This window comes from Erithacus rubecula (genome assembly GCF_903797595.1).
Source record: "Erithacus rubecula genome assembly, chromosome: 3".
NCBI lineage: Eukaryota > Metazoa > Chordata > Aves > Passeriformes > Muscicapidae > Erithacus > Erithacus rubecula.
In genome coordinates this window covers 138,628,504-138,646,183 of record NC_136689.1, presented here as the reverse complement: position 1 = coordinate 138,646,183, position 17,680 = coordinate 138,628,504, and the positions used below count along the sequence as shown (strand labels likewise).

At 46.0% G+C, this 17,680-nt stretch overlaps 2 protein-coding genes across 2 annotated transcripts; both read right to left on the bottom strand.

Annotated features, from left to right (window-relative positions):
* Positions 1–1,249: 1,249 nt before the first annotated feature.
* LOC306800559 (lymphocyte antigen 6E-like) lies at positions 1,250–6,926 on the bottom strand. Its single transcript, XM_079302795.1, has 3 exons — positions 6,650–6,926; positions 2,547–2,666; positions 1,250–1,878 (listed from the first exon to the last, which is right to left on the bottom strand). The coding sequence occupies exons 1-3, from the start codon at positions 6,699–6,701 to the stop codon at positions 1,670–1,672; spliced, it is 381 nt and encodes a 126-aa protein (XP_079158921.1). The 5' UTR covers positions 6,702–6,926; the 3' UTR covers positions 1,250–1,669.
* A 3,766-nt stretch (positions 6,927–10,692) lies between these two features.
* LOC306799305 (lymphocyte antigen 6E-like) lies at positions 10,693–14,463 on the bottom strand. The gene is made up of 3 exons (XM_079300111.1): positions 14,254–14,463; positions 11,674–11,793; positions 10,693–10,930 (listed from the first exon to the last, which is right to left on the bottom strand). Exons 1-3 carry the CDS (start codon positions 14,303–14,305, stop codon positions 10,722–10,724), a joined length of 381 nt encoding a protein of 126 aa, XP_079156237.1. The 5' UTR covers positions 14,306–14,463; the 3' UTR covers positions 10,693–10,721.
* Positions 14,464–17,680: the final 3,217 nt, after the last annotated feature.

Below are 17,680 nucleotides of genomic sequence, written 5' to 3'. Positions count from 1 at the left end.
GCAGAATCAGCTTGTTTGGGGTTTTTGGATCTGTGTCACTAGAATCTCCCTGAATTTGGCAGGAAGGGATGCAGGGTGAGCAGAATAAATGGGGCAGATGGATGGAGCCAGCTCAGCTGGGAGAGGCAATGAAATCCTCTGGGGACAATGGAGAGACTCATGGCCAAAATCAAAGTATCCTTGGCCAGTCTTGTATTTACACCAAGGAGTAAATAATGAGTTGAGGCAAGGATGGAAAAACCCAGAGTGAGACTGGAGGAAGAAGCCAATGAGGAAATCTGGGAGAGAAAACAACCAGGGAATGCAGAGCTGGGGTTGGATGTGGATGGGAGGAAGGTGAAGAAGAAGGTGAAGAGCAGATTGGGGTGAGCTGGAGCCATGAGCCCACATTTCCTCTGCAAAGCTGAGGTAGAGAACAAGGATGGAGTTGTTTCCAAGGGTTGTTGTCCTCTAATCCCAGAAAATTCCAATCAGAATGAGCAGCACATGGAGCTGTGCAAGGAGTCTAGGGACAGAAAACCAGCTGGGTGAGCTGCACCCAGCACCCAGGTGAGCTGTTCCCTGAGAGATCTTCCTTGGGATGATCCTTGTGGAGAGTTTCTTCATCCCAAGAGAAACCAGTTCAGCCTCCCAGGAAGGGTCACAGTGAGGAAAAACCTCTCATTCCTAAGATTATCCACAAGGAAGGTCAGAGCAAGGCAATGAGTCCCTTCAATTTTAACTTGATGAGCAAACATAAAAGATTTATTTGCAGTGTTAATATTTTTTCACAGTTGAGTCTGAAAAATTCCAGGTTTCTCTCCAGAAACCATCTGTCTTTTCCTACAGTTTTCCTTTAAGCTCCATGCAAGATACTTTCCTCCCTTTTCTAAATAATCCTAATGCTTCTAAAGGAATTTCCACTGGGAGATCCTAAACCAGTTTAAAGAAAGTGCTCCAAATCCCTTCCAGTCAGGCCCTGCCTTGTCCCTTCTGTTTCCTGGAGAGCTCAAGAGCTGTTTCCTTCCAGGCAGCTGCCCCAGGATAGGAACAGAAAGGAAGTTAAATAGAATTCAGCTTATTCCAAAATGGAGCCACAAAAATTCCATTCCTGCCAGTGCAGAAAAATAAAATCTGGAGAGAGGCTCCCTGAAGTGAATGCAAAGTAATTTTAATATATTTCAGCATTATTCCCATTCAACTTGCCTCTGCCTCTATCCCATAACATGGATACATCCAGCCCAATGTGCCACACCACAAAGCCACACAATAGAATAAAATAACACTTTATTGTGCCCAGTTTCTGTTTAACAAGTGGAATATTAAAGGCTTTCTCAGAGCAAAATTATACTGAGTGGAAAATGAGAAAAAAAAATGGCACAAGAGAATGGCCGGGCTTAAAATGAAAGGCAAAAAATTACATGGAGTTATAAATGCCAGGAGTAGGAGAGATGGTGAGCACATGGGGCCATTCTGCACGTGCAGGGCTCCATTTTTAGCCCTTTCTCTCCAAAAACATCATTTTGTGTTGTCATCAGAGCGTGGAAAGAGCAAAAAAAAAAAAAACCCTCCTGACAGGAGGTGACGTTGCAGGTCCAGGGCAGCATTCCCCACCTGACAGACTGCAGCTTGAACCGTGCCATGCAAAGCCAAGCAGCTTATTTCCCACCCCCCAAAAAAAAAAAAACCCTCAAAACCCCATCCTGAGGATGCAGGCAAGGCTGGCCAGGACCCCCAGGGTGAGGATGGTGGAGCTGGTTTTCACACTGCTGGCCCCACTGATGTTGCACAAGGAGGACTCGCAGCAGCTGGTGGCGACTCCGGCGATGCCAATGTTCAGGTCAATTGTTGGGCAAAATGCAGAACATTTCTTGGTGATTCGTTGGCTCCTGTCACTGCCTGGAGTGGGAGGGAGAGAAAACAGCAGGGAAAGTTCAGTTTTTCATCTTGGATTTTTTTTTTTTTTTAACTGCAGGTTTCAATCACCTGCCTGGCTGTGCAATCCCGCGGGGAATTTGTTGTTCTGCACTCGATGCCGTTGGGTTTCCCCTTGGGTTTTGTCACATTCCATCATTATTTGTGTATGTGTGACCTATGGACACCATCTCCAGGCTTTACAAATCCTTCACTGGTTTCAGGGCCAGCTGAGGGCAAGAATTTGGGACTTATTTGTACAATGTGAGATTGCAAAAGGTTGGCACCGTGCCCTTGGGATTGCTCCTTCCAGCCCTTTCCATTTCCAACACTTCGTGGGCATAAACTTGAGCTTGGAATGGACACAAGGAGTTTGTGCAGGGATAATAAAAATAATTATTTTTATACCAGCATCTCCCTGTCCTGAGAATGTTTAATCAGCAGCCTTTCATTTTAATTTGGTTTAATCAGAAGTTTTATATGTTGCAACAAACCCAGGCTGTGCCGTGTTCCCACCTTCCCAGGATTTGTTCTCTTCGTGCTAAAATCCTCATGAATTCCTCCACAATGCCTCCAGCTGGGAGGAGGATGAGCTGTCAGCCCCACCTGAGCCCCACCTTGTCCTCAGGGCTTTGAGAAATCTCCACACTCACCAGTTCCTGAGCTGGAATAGGTTGTCAGACAATACTTCTCATTCTCCCCACATTTGGTGGTGCCCAGACAATGGAGGTTGGAAGTTGCATCTTTGCAGGAGAAGCAGGTCAGGGAGGAAGCTGCAAAAGAAACACAAAAACATCCATCATGTACCTCTAGGAACATTCTTAGGAGCACAAAACTGGGGATGGATGGAGGATCTGTCAAGCCCAGTGGCCACAGGCAAAAATTTCATGGTTGGGTTAAACTTGGCCCCAAGGACTCCCCAGGAGCTAGATGAAGCTCAAATTGCTGCCACAGCTGTGGTTTGCACATTTAGGAACCCTCAGGGATCTTCCCTCTGGATATTTGGTTGACTCTTCCTTGAATCCATCAACCTCCACTGTGTTTTTGGGAAGAGCAGCCCAGTCTCCCATCACCTGGAGCGTGGTTTTCTTTCTAACCTGGTCCCTCCAAGCCTCAGTTTCTGCCCACTGGTTCTTGTGTGGAGGCACTGGACCAGGGAATCTGTGGCTGGCTCATCCCTGGACATGTCCAAGGTCAGGCTGGATGAAGTTTGGAGCAACCTGGGATAGTGGAAGGTGTCCCTGCCCATGGCAGGGGGTTGGAACGAGATGTTTTTTTAAAGATCCCTTCCAACCCAAACCTTGCTATGATCTGGGTTGAATTTCAGAGCTCTCCTGTGCCAGGAGGAAAATCTTGAATCTGTAAAAGTCCAGGCTCAGCAAATCCCTGCCTTGGCTGCAGCAGATTCCTTTTCCCAGCCATCCATGGCTGACAAAACGTGCACATCTGGAACACTCTGCATCTGCACAGTGCTGTGCTGAAATCAGTGAGTGAGAACAGCTGGCACTCAACTGAAGCATCCCTGAGAGCAGAGAGATCCTTGGGGAAGGATTTTTTGCATGATAAGGGGAATTTCCTCCTCATCTGTTTATCTGGCTGCAATGTCACCCTCCAGGGATTAAACTCATCCTCATTTCTGGGATATCCCTGGCTGCTGGCAGTTAGAGCCCAGCTAATTCTTGCAGCAGCTTTGTCCTTTAGCTTTGCCTTCCTTGCTCTTCCTCTTCCTCACTCCTCTCCCTTGCCCAGGTTTCTTTGTGCCTTTGTCAGCAATGTCCCAACCTCACCACTGCCCTTGTTTGACCTTGGACAAGCCCTTCTGGCCCAAACAGGCTCCTTAATTGTCCTGCCAGCCCAGATCTGGCTCCAGCTCAGCCCATGACCACAAGATCACTGTTTTCCTTTTAGGTCTCTATTCTTCCTCTGCCTGTGTGGAAACTCTGCCTTCTTTTCCCACTCCAGCCAACATCCCCTGCTTTCCCATGGCCTTTTCTCTTGTGCTCCACAGTCCTCATGTTCCCTGCTCCTCCTCTGTTGTCCAGCTCAGATCCCACTTCCCACCATTCCCATGTCATTCCAAAATCCTCAGATTTGGCACCCAGCTGTCTTTGACCTCATATCCACTTTTCAATTTGCTTCCCATCGTGGTCATTCCCAACTCCAGAAGCTCCATTTGTCCTGCCTGCCCCTTGCCCTAGATATTGTCCTGACCTTTAAGGCCCAAATTTATCTTTTTTCATGTCTGGGACCCTCCTATAGATCATCCCTGTCTGAAGTGTTTGACTTCATTCTCTTTTCTTGTGCAAAATTCTATTATATGGAATATAATATGGAATATAATGTGGAATACAATGTGGAATATCTCAGCTCCACCCCACCGGGAACCACCCTTTGCTTACAGAAACACTCAGTCCCCAAACTGGATTTTCCAGACACAGAGCTCACCTTAATCCTTAATAAATGCAGCATCTTTAATCCAAGGCCATTCCCAGTAAAACTTCCTGAACTGATGCAGGAAACAGTGGAGCTGGTTACATGCCCAAATTTTGTTTCATCCCCACCTTTTTTCTGACTCCAGTTGCCCTGGCAGCCTCCCTGGCAGGAGAAGGGGGAGGCATCATCCAAGGGTGAATTTTTCAAGCTCTGTCTGTGCTCCAGAGATTTCTGACTCACCAATTAATCCAGGATTCTGGGATTGGCTCCTAAACTGGCACACCCTGAAGTCAGGGAGGACAGTTTTGGTCAAGCTACAGAAAAATAATTTAATTTTGTTGCATTTTTTGAGGTATCTGTTGCAATGAGGGCTGAGAGGGGAAGGGAATTTTATTTCTTCCAGATGCAAACCTTGAGTTTATCCAGGCTCCTGTGGATGTCTCCACACCCACCAAGACCTCTGCTCTAACTGAGGAGAAACATTCTACAAGTAATTTGCTGTCTCATTCCTTGATCTTTTAAAAAACTGTGAGTAAAGCTGCAGGAAAAAGATTCTTTTATTTGCCTTAACATCCTCAGCTTGAGCACAATTCCAAGTTTCAAGCCTGTGGAATCCATCAATAGGAATATTTCCATCCTCAAATTAAGTAGGTGCCAAAGAGGTCTGTTAGTCCAGGACCAGAATGAATTTGCAGGTCAAATCCTACAGGGAAAAATTCAGTTTGCAAACAGGCAAAAGTCCCCCCTGAGCTGAGGAAATCAACATTTCCCTAAAACAGAGGGATATTCCAGCTGCACCTTCTGTTCCCTGCCTGACAAGGAGCAGTGGAGCACAAGGAATGGTGCTTGGCAGAGTCCAACCAGGAAAATTGAGGTGCAGCTTCCTCAGTTCTCTCCCAAAAAATCCCCCAGACAATTATCAGAATGAGAATGGGACTCTCCATCCCAAACCTGGAATCAGCAGGGAATCATGGAATCATTAAAGATGGAAAAAAACCTCCAAGATCATCAAGTCCACCACTAAACCCTGGCTCTGAGCACCACACCCACTTATTTCTGAACAACTCCATGGATGTGATCCCACCACTTCCCTGGGCAGCCTGGATACTCCACCACCCTTTCCATGATGGAATTTTTTCCTAATAGATGATCTTAGAGGTCTTTTCCAAACCTTAGGGGTTTCTGTGATCAGCAAAGTTGCACCTGGAAGCAACAAGGAGCCAGAATTGCACCTTCCTGTGGCTCAACCACCTCTGTCAATTTAGGAAATGATGGTTTGAGGTGCAACTAATTAAAAAAAAACAAAAACTCAGGCTTTAAAGTCCAGATATTTACTGCACATATTTCCCCATCCCTGCCCTGGATATCCCTTGTGGATATCCCTGTTCCCAGGGAGGGCTCTCAGCTGGCTCTGAGCCATTCCAGGGCTGGGCTGGGTCTGCAGGAATCATCTGTGGGGGGAATCTCATCCCCCAACCACACTCCTCATCATCCCCCCAGCTTCTGGTGGACTCCAGCCCCTTGTCCCCTTCTCCTGGAATAACTCCTTCACAATGCTTCAGCAAAATCTTGGAATCCGCACTGCAAAATCTTGGAATATCAAAGCCATGCCACAGGGCAAAATCTTGGAATACCATGGCCATGGCACAGTGCAAAATCTCGGATATTTCAGCCATGCCACACTGCAAAATCTTGGATATCAAAGCCATGACACAGTGCAAAATCTAGGAATATCAAAGCCATGACACAGGGCAAAATCTTGGAATATCAAAGCCATGACACAATGCAAAATCTTGGATATCTCAGCCATGCTACACTGCAAAATCTTGGACTATCAATGTCATGCCACAGGGCAAAATCTTGGATATCAAAGCCATGACACAGTGCAAAATCTTGGAATATCAAAGCCATGCTACACTGCAAAATCTTGGAATATCAAAGCCATGCTACACTGCAAAATCCTGGAATATCAAAGCCATGACACAGGGCAAAATCCTGAATATTTCAGCCATGCTACACTGCAAAATCTTGGATATCTGAGCCATGCCACAATGCAAAATCTTGGATATCAAAGCCATGACAGGGCAAAATCTTGGATATCTCAGCCATGCTACACTGCAAAATCTTGGACTATCAAAGTCATGCCACAGGGCAAAATCCTGGATATCTGAGCCATGCCACAGGGCAAAATCTTGGAATATCGAAGCCATGCTACACTGCAAAATCTTGGATATCTCAGCCATACCCCAGTGCAAAACCCTGGATATCTCAGGCATGCCAGTTTTGGGAGGGCTCAGTGCAAAGCAATCCTTTTGGGACTCACCCCTTTCCGTGCACAGGGCGATGCCGAGCAGGACCAGGAGGAACAGCTTCATCCTTTGAGAGCTCTGGGAGCCTCCAAAACAACCAGGGCTCAGGCAGGGCAGGTTTTATACCTCTGGAGTGTTTGCTTTGATCCCGAGATAATAACCAGAGGCTGCTGTGTCAGATGATGGATAATAGGGAGCAGCGTGTCCGGGCTTGTGGATGGAGAAGGGCGGTTTTTTTGGAAATTGGAGAGGGGTGTGGTTTTCCCCACAAGTTCTCCTTTTCCTGCTTGTTTCACAACGCAGCTGCTCCAGCTGACGTGAACTCTGCAAGTGTTTCTAATTCTGGAGGAGTGTAGGGAGGGAAACAAAACATAAAAACAAAGCAATTTTTCCCTGTGAAAGAATAAGGTTTTTCTTTCCAGGTCTCAGAGCAGGCTGCATCCTCCAAGATTGTGTCCTTGCACATATGGAAATGGAGGGAATTTAAATTTAAAATTGAATTTGGGATGGAAAGCTCTCCCAAATGTCTCCCCAGGATTGTCAAGACAGTGAGATCAGAAAAGCAGAATCCTTCCATTGCTTTTCATAGGGGACCAGGCATCATTCTCTGTCTCCTTTTTTAAGTTCAAAATCAGATCTATTTCTAGGATTATTTTTTTTTTTATGAGGAGAAAGTGTTATCTTATTAGAAAATAAATCCCACAGAGCAAAGAAAAACGACCATTTAAGTTAAAAAGTAGAAATAACACCCACTCCCATGGCATGGAACAAGCTGGAAATATTTTCACAAATTCACAAAAAAAAAAAAAAAAAAAAAAAAAAAAAAAAAAAAAAAAAAAAAAAAAAAAAAAGAAAAAGGCAGGGAGAAAAAAAAAAACCAATTAAAGCATGGAGAAGGAAGGGTTGGCTGATCAATGATCTAAACTCATTAAATCTTTAGGAAAAGAAACTTTATGAAATGCCAAACAGGATTATTCCACTGGATTCTCAGATTGTGCTCTTTACTCCTCCATTTTTTTTTTCCTTTAAATCATGCTTCATCCCATTTCCCTGAATAAAATCAGAACCTTTCCCATCTCCTTGAGGGCTGGGGTTTTTTTTTTTCCCTCCCACTGTTGCCTTTTTGCCATCAGGTCGCAGGAGCACAGGCACAATCCCAGGAAAAGTCCAGCAGGAGCTGCCCCAAATCCTCTGCCCCTTGCTGCTCTCCATCTGCCTCATCCCCTTTTTCCCTTCCCTCCAGCTCACTCAGATTCCCATCCCCCATGGAATATTCCAGGTTTCCAACCTGACCCGCCTCCAGCCATCCTCTCACTGGGAAAACACTCCAGGTCCCTGAGGTGATGTCAGTTTTTCCAACACCTCCAAATTGGACTTGTAAACATTGTCCCTCTGGAGCCTTGCATGAGTAAGGTGAGGAAATTTTGGCTTTCCCAACAGGCAGAGAGCACAAAACTCAGTTGGAGCAGAGGTGGCAATTAGCCAGAAAAGCTCTGAGGAGGGTGAGGTTTGGCTCCATCAGCCTCCTCAAGGCAGCAGGAGAGCAAAGCTCCCTCCCTGCCAGCACCAAACATTGCAAAACAGTTTGTTTTCCCCAAGCCAGAATAGATTTTATGAGTTTTTAGTGGTAAATCCATGTTTATTGGGGCCTATCCAGAGGGCTCCAATCCCAAGGAGATGCTGCTCCACTCCAGAGCCATCTCACCTTGGGATTTATGTCCAACAGCATCCCCTGACAGCTTCAGAAATAGCAGCTCAGGCACTGCTTTTTTTTTTTTTTTTTTTCACCTCAAAATCTCATCCATGCCAAACCCTAAAATATCTCCTGTCTCCTACAAGCTGCTGAGATTTGGAGGAGGACAGAATGGATTTCTTAAAGGTTTTAATTCCAGGATTCCTGACAGATTTTCCACGAGATGCTCCTGAAATCCTCCAGCTGGTCCATATGGCCCTCTGATATTTTGTCCCTACAGGGCCAGGTGACAGAATGAAAGGAGGGCAGGAGGGACACAGAGGACACGAGAAGAACTGAGGCAAAGGAGAAAATAAAATCCCAGTTTACAAGAATTTGGAATTCATGAAATTCAGGATGATTTTGTGAAGAGTAACAGGGGATTTAACTGGAGGTGAAAGTGGAAGGTGAGGTGGAAAGATTTATTTCCCTTGACACAGTGGAGTGGAGAAGGAAAGGAGGAGAATGTTTTACTTTTCTAAATCTGGTTGAAATCGTCACATGAGAAGGGCAAACAATTGTTTCTTTTGGGGGGAAAATGCACTTTTCATCAAACAAGTGCTGAAATGCAAAAGTAGCTGTGAAATTCAGATGTTGTTACTAAATGTGGAGCTTCAAGTTGACTGAAAGCTTTGAGAAGTGTCTCAGAAACGATTAACATAAAGTGATGGGAAAAGTGATTTACAAACATGCAAAGCCCCAAATTTCTGTGAAAATATTCCCCTCAGAAATTCTACAACACTTCCACTTCAGTTATCCCATTGAAATAAATTCCAGAACACCCTTCCTGACCAGAAATTAAATCTTTATAGGATGATTAAACCTAATCCCATCTTTACAACCTTCACCCAGCACTGCAGTTTCTGCCCGTTGCATGGGAACACCTGGAATTTGTAGTGCTGGTGGAGCAGGAATCCCTTCAAATCCAACATAGGATTCCCTCCAAATCCAGAACAAATTCCTCTCAAATCCAGCACAGGATTCCCTTCAAATCCAGCACAGGATTGCTCTCAAATCCAGCACAGGATTCCCCCCAAATCCATCACAGAATTCCCTTCAAATCCATCACAGCATTCCCTTCAAATCCTTGAGGATTGTTCTCAAATCCAGCACAAGATTCCTCTCAAATCCATCACAGATTCCTCTCAAATCCAGCACAGGATTCCATTCAAATCCTTGAGGACTGCCCTCAAATCCAGCACAGGATTCCCCCCAAATCCAGCACAGGATTCCTCACAAATTCAGCACAGGATTCTCTTCAAATCCTTGAGGATTGTTCTCAAACCCATCACAGGATTCCCTTCAAATCCAGCACAGGATTGCTCTCAAATCCAACACAGGATTCCCTTTAAATCCAGAACAGATTCCCCTCAAATCCAGCACAAGATTCCCCTCAAATAAAACAGGGCTGGGGGCCTTTTTTCCAGGTGCTGCTATAAAGACCCTCCCAAAACCCACTGCTGCACTTTTCCACACTCTCCAAGATGATTTTATTTCCCTATTTCAGCTGTAGTTCTGCTCCTCCAAGAGCTGAAGGAGATCTCCATCCCATCCCCACCACCCTCAAGCCTGGAAATGCAGCAGAAACCCTGGAAAGGGGCAGAGCAGAGACCTCCCCAGTCACCATCACCTCCCCCAGGCTCTTCCTGTCCCTTTTCCCACAGGAAAATCAGGAGCAATCCCTCAGCAGCATCTCCAAGCAGGCACGAGGGTCTCCTTTCCATGAGAACAGATTCTTTCTTACCTTGGGCATCTCCAGCATCTTGGGGTGGGACCTTTACCTGTTTTTCAAAGCTGAAACAACCCACCTTATTCCATTGGATTGTGCTCTTTATTCCTCCTCTTTTTTTTTTTTTTTTCCTCCTTTAAATCATGTTTCATCCAATCTCCCTGAATAAAGAGAGATCCAAGTGCAGGACCAGATTCCTGGTCCTGTCTCAGCACCTACAAAACAATTCCCAGTATTTTTGTAATGGGAACAGCACAAACATCTCTGACCTTTCCAGACTGACACCATTCCTTATCTGAGAGGGATCTGGGAGATCACCTGGCTCTGCTGGATGGAACAAAGGCAGCCTGGAGATGACTCCCAAGTGCTAAAAAGAAGAATTCAATGTGAAGCAGAGCTGATTTCTCAGGCTAGCCCTGGTGTGGATACAACAAACACACTCTAGAACAACACAAATCTTTATTATTTTTTTTCCTGACAATTATCACACTATCAAAAGAGCTTTTCCAGGGGAAAAAAAAATAATATAAAACAACAGGAGGGGGAAATAGGATCTGAAGCAACATCTTGGAATAAAACAAGGCTGAGATTTGTCACTTGGGGTGACATCCTCTGCCAGCCCTGCTCACAATCCCACCCTGAGCACACAGAGGAGGCTCCCCAGGATGCCCAGCAGGATCATGGAGTGGTTGATCCTGATGCTGTTGGCCCCACTGAAGTTGCACAGGGAGGTTTTGCAGCACTTGGTGGAGTAAGCAGCCATCCCAAAATTCACGTTGGTCTCGGGGCAGTCCACGGAGCATTTCTTGGTGATGCGATAGCCCATGTCCTTGCCTGGTGGAGAAGGGGGAAGAAAGGAGAGCTGGGGTTTAGGATTCTTCTGGAAGAGCTCCCCAGAGGAGGGAGATTTGCAATTTCCTTAATTTTTCTACAAAATAAAAGTTCACGGGGCTGGGTGTGAATTTGACAGGGCTGGGTGTGAATGTACAAGTCCTGGATCAAATGTGGGACACTGGGAAGTCCTTGATTGAAGCCCACACTGGCTAAAATCTCTGATTTGGTTGCCCACGTGGTGGCCAGTCAAAGTTTGGCCTCAACATCTTGGAAATCTTTCCCAACCTAAACGATTCTGTGCTTTCCAGCAATCCCAGTGCATTCCCAGATTTTTAAACCTTGTTATTGGTACCCAACCCTTTTCTATTCTCCAACCCCAAAATATCTCAGATTAAAACTACAGAGGATGCTCCTGAAATTTGGGTGTTCCAGCCAGCTTTTCCACAGGTTTTTAGAGAAACTGTGGCTTCTCCATCCCTAGAAGTGTCAAAAGCCAGGTTGGAGTAACCTGGAATACTGGGAGGTGTCCCTGGAATGAGAAGATCCCAAAGATCCTTTTTAACTCAAAGCACCACTGAGGGATTCACATTCATCACACTGAGACAAACCTCAAAATCATCACTTCTTGCCAACAAAACCATCAATTTCCATCAATTCCCAAAAAAAAAAAAAAAAAAAAAAAAAATGTTGCCCAGCAATGTCTCTAGAGGGAAAAAAAATAAATTCCAGATCCTGTGACTCACCAATTCCAGCAGTGCTGTAGGTGGTTGTGCAGAATTTCTCATGGTCCTCACACTTGTAGGTTTTCATGCAGTTCCAGTTGGAATGTTCATTGTCACAGATGTAGCAGAACAAGGAAGAAGCTGGGAAAAAAAAAAAAAAAAAAAAAAAAAAACCACGACACAGATTAGTGATTGCCAGCAACTCCCTCCTGGGGAAAAAAGTGCTAAAAGCCTTGGAAAATACAAGGCGAAAAGTCTGGTGTGAACAACTTTTCCCAGCAAGAGAAATAAGTTTGGGTTTGATTAAAGAAGCTGAGAAAACAAATGTAGAGAGCAAACCAAGTTTTCTTCCTGGGCTGGAGATTTTTAAGGGGTTAAATTCACTTTTTTTCAGCCTGAGCAGCATTTTCAGGTGAGGTTTTTTCTCCTCCCCAGCATCCACATTGACTTGGTTGAAAACCAACCTCCAAAAACAAAGTCCTGGTAAAGAGAGGAGGAACCAACCCAATTGTAGAGGTCAGTTTTAATTATTTTTCACCCTACATCTGCAAAACCCTGCCCAGACATGAATTAATTATTGCCTAATGATGCCCCTGGCAGGCAAATTACTGAGAACCACAGTAAAGGGAGTTCCCTGGGAGAGGCTGCCCTGGACAATGGATGGATTATTGCTATCAGCACCTGGCACAAGCTGTTCTCCATGATATTTTTCCTCAGAACTGAGCTAGGTCTGTCCCCTGAGCCCGAAAAAAAAAATGGGATATTATTGGATACAACTGAAGTAAATTGAATCAAACTTCCAGGCTGGCCATTAGAACATAGATGTGCCTTCTTATTCCCCGGAGGTGTATTCACAGTTCACACAAAAGGTGGAAATCGTTTCCCTCCTGCCCAAAATTCCAAGAAATGCTTCTCATTTTGGGGCAGGGGTAACAGAGGCAGCTGGGCTGATCTCAGGAAATCCTGCTCCATTGTCACCCCCAGTGAAGAGCTCTTGGTGGAAGGTGAACAAAAGTTATAAACCAGTGAGGGGTCTCCATGAGGCTGAGATTTCCTTGGTTCTACTTTTCCTGACTTTCTGAACCCAGGAAGGCTTTTTTTTTAATTTGTTTGTTGTTTTTTTTGTTTTGTTTTGTTTTGTTTTTTCACAGAACACCCCTTCCAATGAAACTTGGACTTGCTTTTAGGAAGGAAACCCCTCCCAGTGACCCTTCAAAGTTTGTTCTTGATTCAAACTCTTCTCTGAGGTTGAGTCTGCCCATGAAATTTGTTGAGCAATTCCAAAAGCAGTTTTTAAAGAGAACTGAGAGTCCTTTTAGTCTCTAACTATCCCAAGGAGGAGAAAAAAAGAGTGATCTGGGGAGCTCTGGGTGCCTCAGCACAGGACTGGGTTGTTCTGAAACCTTCCCAGATGCTTCAAGGAAAGTTGGAGAGGGTTTGGAACAACCTGGGACAGTGGAAGTTGCCTGCCCATGGAACAGGATGACCTTTAAGGTCCTTTCTAATCCATTTTATCATTTGCTGATTCTCTGCTCTTTTCCAGTGCCAGGTGTTGCAAACTCTGTGGCAGGAGGTAAAATCAGCCTTGTTGCAAACTGGGTTTAAGTTCTCCTTTTCATCTCTCACTATTGCTCCATCCCTCGGGAATTTTCAGCCTCCCACCTCTCCTCTGGAGGTTCCTGTCCCTTTGCAGACAAAGCAAAACTCATACCTGGAGAGGATTATTGCATTTTACAGACCCTGGAGCTCTCCCTGCTCTGCTTTTCTGCCAAATTTCCCAAACCACTTCCTGCTGCAGATGGAGCCAAGTCCTCAGCACGTGCCTGAGAGCAACTGAAAGAGCTGATATTCCCTAAATGATCCCAGGAAAATCCCTTCCAGCCAGGAAACAATAACAGCTCGAGCCATTAGAGCTGCTCTAAAGCCTTTCCTGCGTCTGCCCTCCACCCTCCATTAGCTGGAATTTTGCAAATGCAGCCAGAAACAAACTTAAACAGTGTAAATTGTGCTCCTCGGGCTGGCAAATCCATGCCCAGAGCCAAGATTTCCCAAGTGGATATTCCCCCACAATTATCCAGGTAGGGCTGCACCTCCTTTTTAACAGGACAAGAGCAGAGCTTTGTGCATCCCATTCCAAACAGGCTCCCAGGCACTTAACAGCACTTCTTCCAATTGAGGAACAAAGAGCTCTGAGGACTTCAAATATCTGCCAGCAGCCTCATTACTTAATTGGAATTGTGGGGAATGAAGGGAAATGCTGGCAGAAGATGTGGTGCCACGACAGCTCCTCGAGTTTCACTCAGCAACAAAAATCAAACCAAAGGAAGAAAAGCTCTGAGCCCTGCTTGGTTCCTGACAGCATTTTTCAGGTCGTGCCTTCAGCTGGGAATGGTTGGAGAAACCAGAATTCATCTCTGGGTTACAGGGAACCCACCCAGCAGCGAGGACTCAACCACACAAAATATTTCTCACCATGAACACCACACCAAGACCTCAGCAGCTGCAACAACAGCTGCCAAACCCCTCTCGTCCCTCATTTATCTCCTTGTTTTCTCCTCACCATCCTCTCCTCTGGCTCTCCCAGCCTGCAGAGCTCCTTACCTTGCTGGACACACAGGGCTGCAGCCAGCAGGGCCACCAGAAAAGCCTTCATGGCTGGTCCTTGTGCCTCAGAGCCAGAGCAGTGAGGGAAGATGCACCCCAGGAAGGTTTTATACCTCGTGTCTGGCTTCCCTGGATTGCAATAATTTGAGGTTTGGGCAGTGCCAGCACCCAAGATGTGATCAGGGCTGGGTGTGTTTGTGCGTAGGAACCAATTAAGAGGCTGCAGATAGTGATGTTTTCTTACCTCTCCTCCTCAGCCAATCTTTTCTTCCGAGGCTCGATGCTGTCTGCATTGCTAATTTGGGGAGTCATTTAAATTGGGAGTCCCTTTTTGGGCTGAGCCATGAAACCTGGGGTTGGCACCCTCCATCCTTTCTCTCTGCCGTGGAATGGGAGCTTGGCATCTCCCAAAGTGGCAGAGGAGGCAAGGAAGGATTTTTCTGGACTATCCAGACCCACTGAGCATTATCTCACTTGCACAAAATGCTTTAAGCAGGAAGCAGCAGCATTCCTTCAGTCATGGAATCATAAAAATGTCTGGGCTGAATGGACCTTAAAAATCCTCTTTTTCCACCCCTGGTCCCACAATTTCTGCCTGGAGATGTCACTCAGAGGCTCCAATAGCCCAGGCAGGGATGAGGTTGGATGGTTTTGTTTTGTTCTTCTGTCCTCCAGAACCATGCAGGGTTTCCAGGTGACAATGTTTGTTGCTCCCTGGAGAACAACTCCAGACTCTGTCAGGTTTTTCCAGTCCCCCATGACCTTTCCAGTCTTTCTGGGCTCCCACAAACACCCCTTGACTCAGGGTGCAGGAAAGCCAAATGACTCAGGGGTGCAGGAGAGGCAGAAAGTGCATAGAGACACCTGCAGCAGTTAAAAAATCTACAAATGGGAGTGAAAACGGCTGAGAAAGAAAAGAAATCCTGGACCAAAAGTCTTGGCAGGACCCTTTGGAGAGAGAAATGACCAAGGGGAACTCAGGGTCAAGGTTTGTAAGGTCACAAATGGTGTGGAAACAGAAGAAAGAACATCCAGGTGCTCTTTGTTTTCCCCAAATTAATCACAGAATCACAGGATACCTTCAGTTGGGAGGGACCTAAAAAGCATCAGCGAGGCCAACTCCTGCCCTGCTCAGAACAACCCAAAAAATGCCCCTGAGGGCTTTTTCCAAGCTCTCCTGGAATTCTGGAAGTCTTGGGACTGTGATTGCTTCCCTGGGGAACCTGGGAAGTCTCTTCATAATCTCTTCCTTTGCCCTGCAAAATCCCGGGATTTTGAATTTTTATTTTTTATTTTGAATTTTTATGAATTTTTGGCTCCCAATCATTTTTCTTTTGCCCAATTCCTCATTTTTTTTGCAGCAGCTTCACCCCCAGTGATTCTGTCTCAGTGTCCAGAGGGTGGAGGGGATGAGCCCCCAGTTTTACAAGATTTCCATTCTGTTCTCTGGTCTGACCTTGAGCAACAATCTTGAACTATTTCATCCTTTGGGGAGGATGAGAAAAGCCCATGTGACAAATAATGCAGCAACAATATTTCAGAAATAATCTGGGGAAAAAAAAAAAACAAACCAACAAAACAAAACATTCTCTCTGAGCAAGATTCCTTATAAATACAGGCATGAAAACCACCAGGCAGGAAATGGGATCTGCTGGAGCAGGGAGGGAAAAAATCCAGATATTAATCCGCATGTTTGTTTAATGTATAACACCAGGGTTGTCTCAGGCAGCTGGAAAAATGGAAAAATGAGATTTCCTTCCCTTCCACCCCATCAAAAATCCCAAAATGAGAATGAATTATCACCCCAAATCCAGCTCATCTCGGAGCCAATCGAGCAGAAAAAATGCAGCTTCTCAGTGGGAAAAGGGAGCAAAGCTTGAACACAGCCCACAACAAGAAAGAAGAAAAGCTTTGGAATTAAAACAAATAAATGAGCAGTAAATAAATGAGGCTGTTAAAGCAAAGTGCAGCTGAATAGAAAAAAAACGTCAAGTGAGAAATGGGCTGTGGGAAGTGAGAATGTGAGAAAGCTTTTAAATAGATTAGAGAGAGGGGAGGTTAATAATAATAATCATAATAAACAAGATTAATATTTCAGACAGAAGTGGAAAGAGAGAGGGAGGGAGTGAAGAAATATTGGTGCAAAGCAAAATAATTCAAGGCAAACACACAAAGCTTGGGGGGAAGTAATTAAGGACAGGCAGGGTGAGGGAAAGGAATAGGATGGGATGGAAGTCCCTCCTGTGTGGGAAATGTACATTTTCTTATGTGCAGACCCTGTGCTAAAAACAGCCCTTCAAGGGGCTGGGAGGAGCAGGATGCCCCAAATCCCAGTTTAACCCCACTGGGGGCTCCTGTGTGACCTGGATGGGGAAAGCATCACCTGACCCCTCTCCCTGTGTCCCTGGAGGAGGCTGCCAAGGCTCTGGGAGGCATCCCAGGCTCTGGCCAGGTCCCAAATCCTGCTATTCTTGGGCTCTGTTGGCATTGCAGTCACGCCCAGGGCCACTGCAAGGGCTCTGGGCTCCAACCAGCAGCACAGCCCTGGAGGGAACAGAATCCAGCTTTTGCAAGCAAGGGGTGAAGAGATCTGGAAGCAAATCCAGGGCAAAGACAACTGAGGGAGTGGGAGTGCAGATGGTGCCAGGAGAACACAGGGGGAGGTGTTAAAACCATTTCCCAGGGGTGTGAAAAAAAGCAGGGTGAGGGGAGGGCAGCAGGGTGAGCCTTGCAGCAGAAACTGGGACAGGTGGGTGTCACCTGCTGGGTGTCACAAAGGGAACTGGACAGCTAACAGGGCCTGGAAGGTTTAGGGGAAAAGGAACCTTCACCCACTTGGGGCTTGGCAGGCACAGAGGGTGTTTGTGCCAGATTTTGGGGATGCCTTGTGCAAGGCCAGGGCTTTTTGTGTAACTGGAGTCAGACAAAGCGTGGTTTCAACCCAGGATGGAGGGATGGGATGGAGCCAGATTCAGGGATGTTTAAATGCCAGTGCTTCCCACTCTGTCCCCTTTTTTCTGTCTGGAGGGTGGCTCCAGTCTCAGCTCCTCTCAGTGGTGCAGGGAGGAATCTCTGCTTCAGCTCAGCCTTGTAAAGTGCAGCCTCAGGAGGGAAAAGAGAGGCCATGGATAAGGTGGAGGACATGGAAGGTGCTCCCTGAGTCACACAGATGGTGCAAGAGGGTCCAGCCTGACTCCAGACAGCACCAAGCTGAACTGGCTGTGTGCTCTCCTCCTCCCTTGGAGGGTCAGGGAAGGATGGGTTGCTTCATCTGGACCTGCAATGGCAACAGGGTTTGGTGCAGAAGCAGAAGTGGGAGGTTGTGGGATTCAGAAACAAAAAAGGAAAAGCTGAGTGTGACATTTTGCCTTTTCCATTTAGGCCTGTTGCAGGCAGCCTGCTCTGTTCCTGCCTTTCCCAAAGC

Coding starts and splice junctions, on each gene's coding strand:
- LOC306800559 (XM_079302795.1), bottom strand. CDS start 6,701: ATGAAGCTGTTCCTCCTGGTCCTGCTCGGCATCGCCCTGTGCACGGAA. Junction 2,667..6,649: donor CGCCCTGTGCACGGAAAGGG/GTGAGTCCCAAA, acceptor TTTCTTTTGCAG/CTTCCTCCCTGACCTGCTTC. Junction 1,879..2,546: donor CTATTCCAGCTCAGGAACTG/GTGAGTGTGGAG, acceptor CTCCCACTCCAG/GCAGTGACAGGAGCCAACGA.
- LOC306799305 (XM_079300111.1), bottom strand. CDS start 14,305: ATGAAGGCTTTTCTGGTGGCCCTGCTGGCTGCAGCCCTGTGTGTCCAG. Junction 11,794..14,253: donor AGCCCTGTGTGTCCAGCAAG/GTAAGGAGCTCT, acceptor TTTTTTTCCCAG/CTTCTTCCTTGTTCTGCTAC. Junction 10,931..11,673: donor CTACAGCACTGCTGGAATTG/GTGAGTCACAGG, acceptor CTTCTCCACCAG/GCAAGGACATGGGCTATCGC.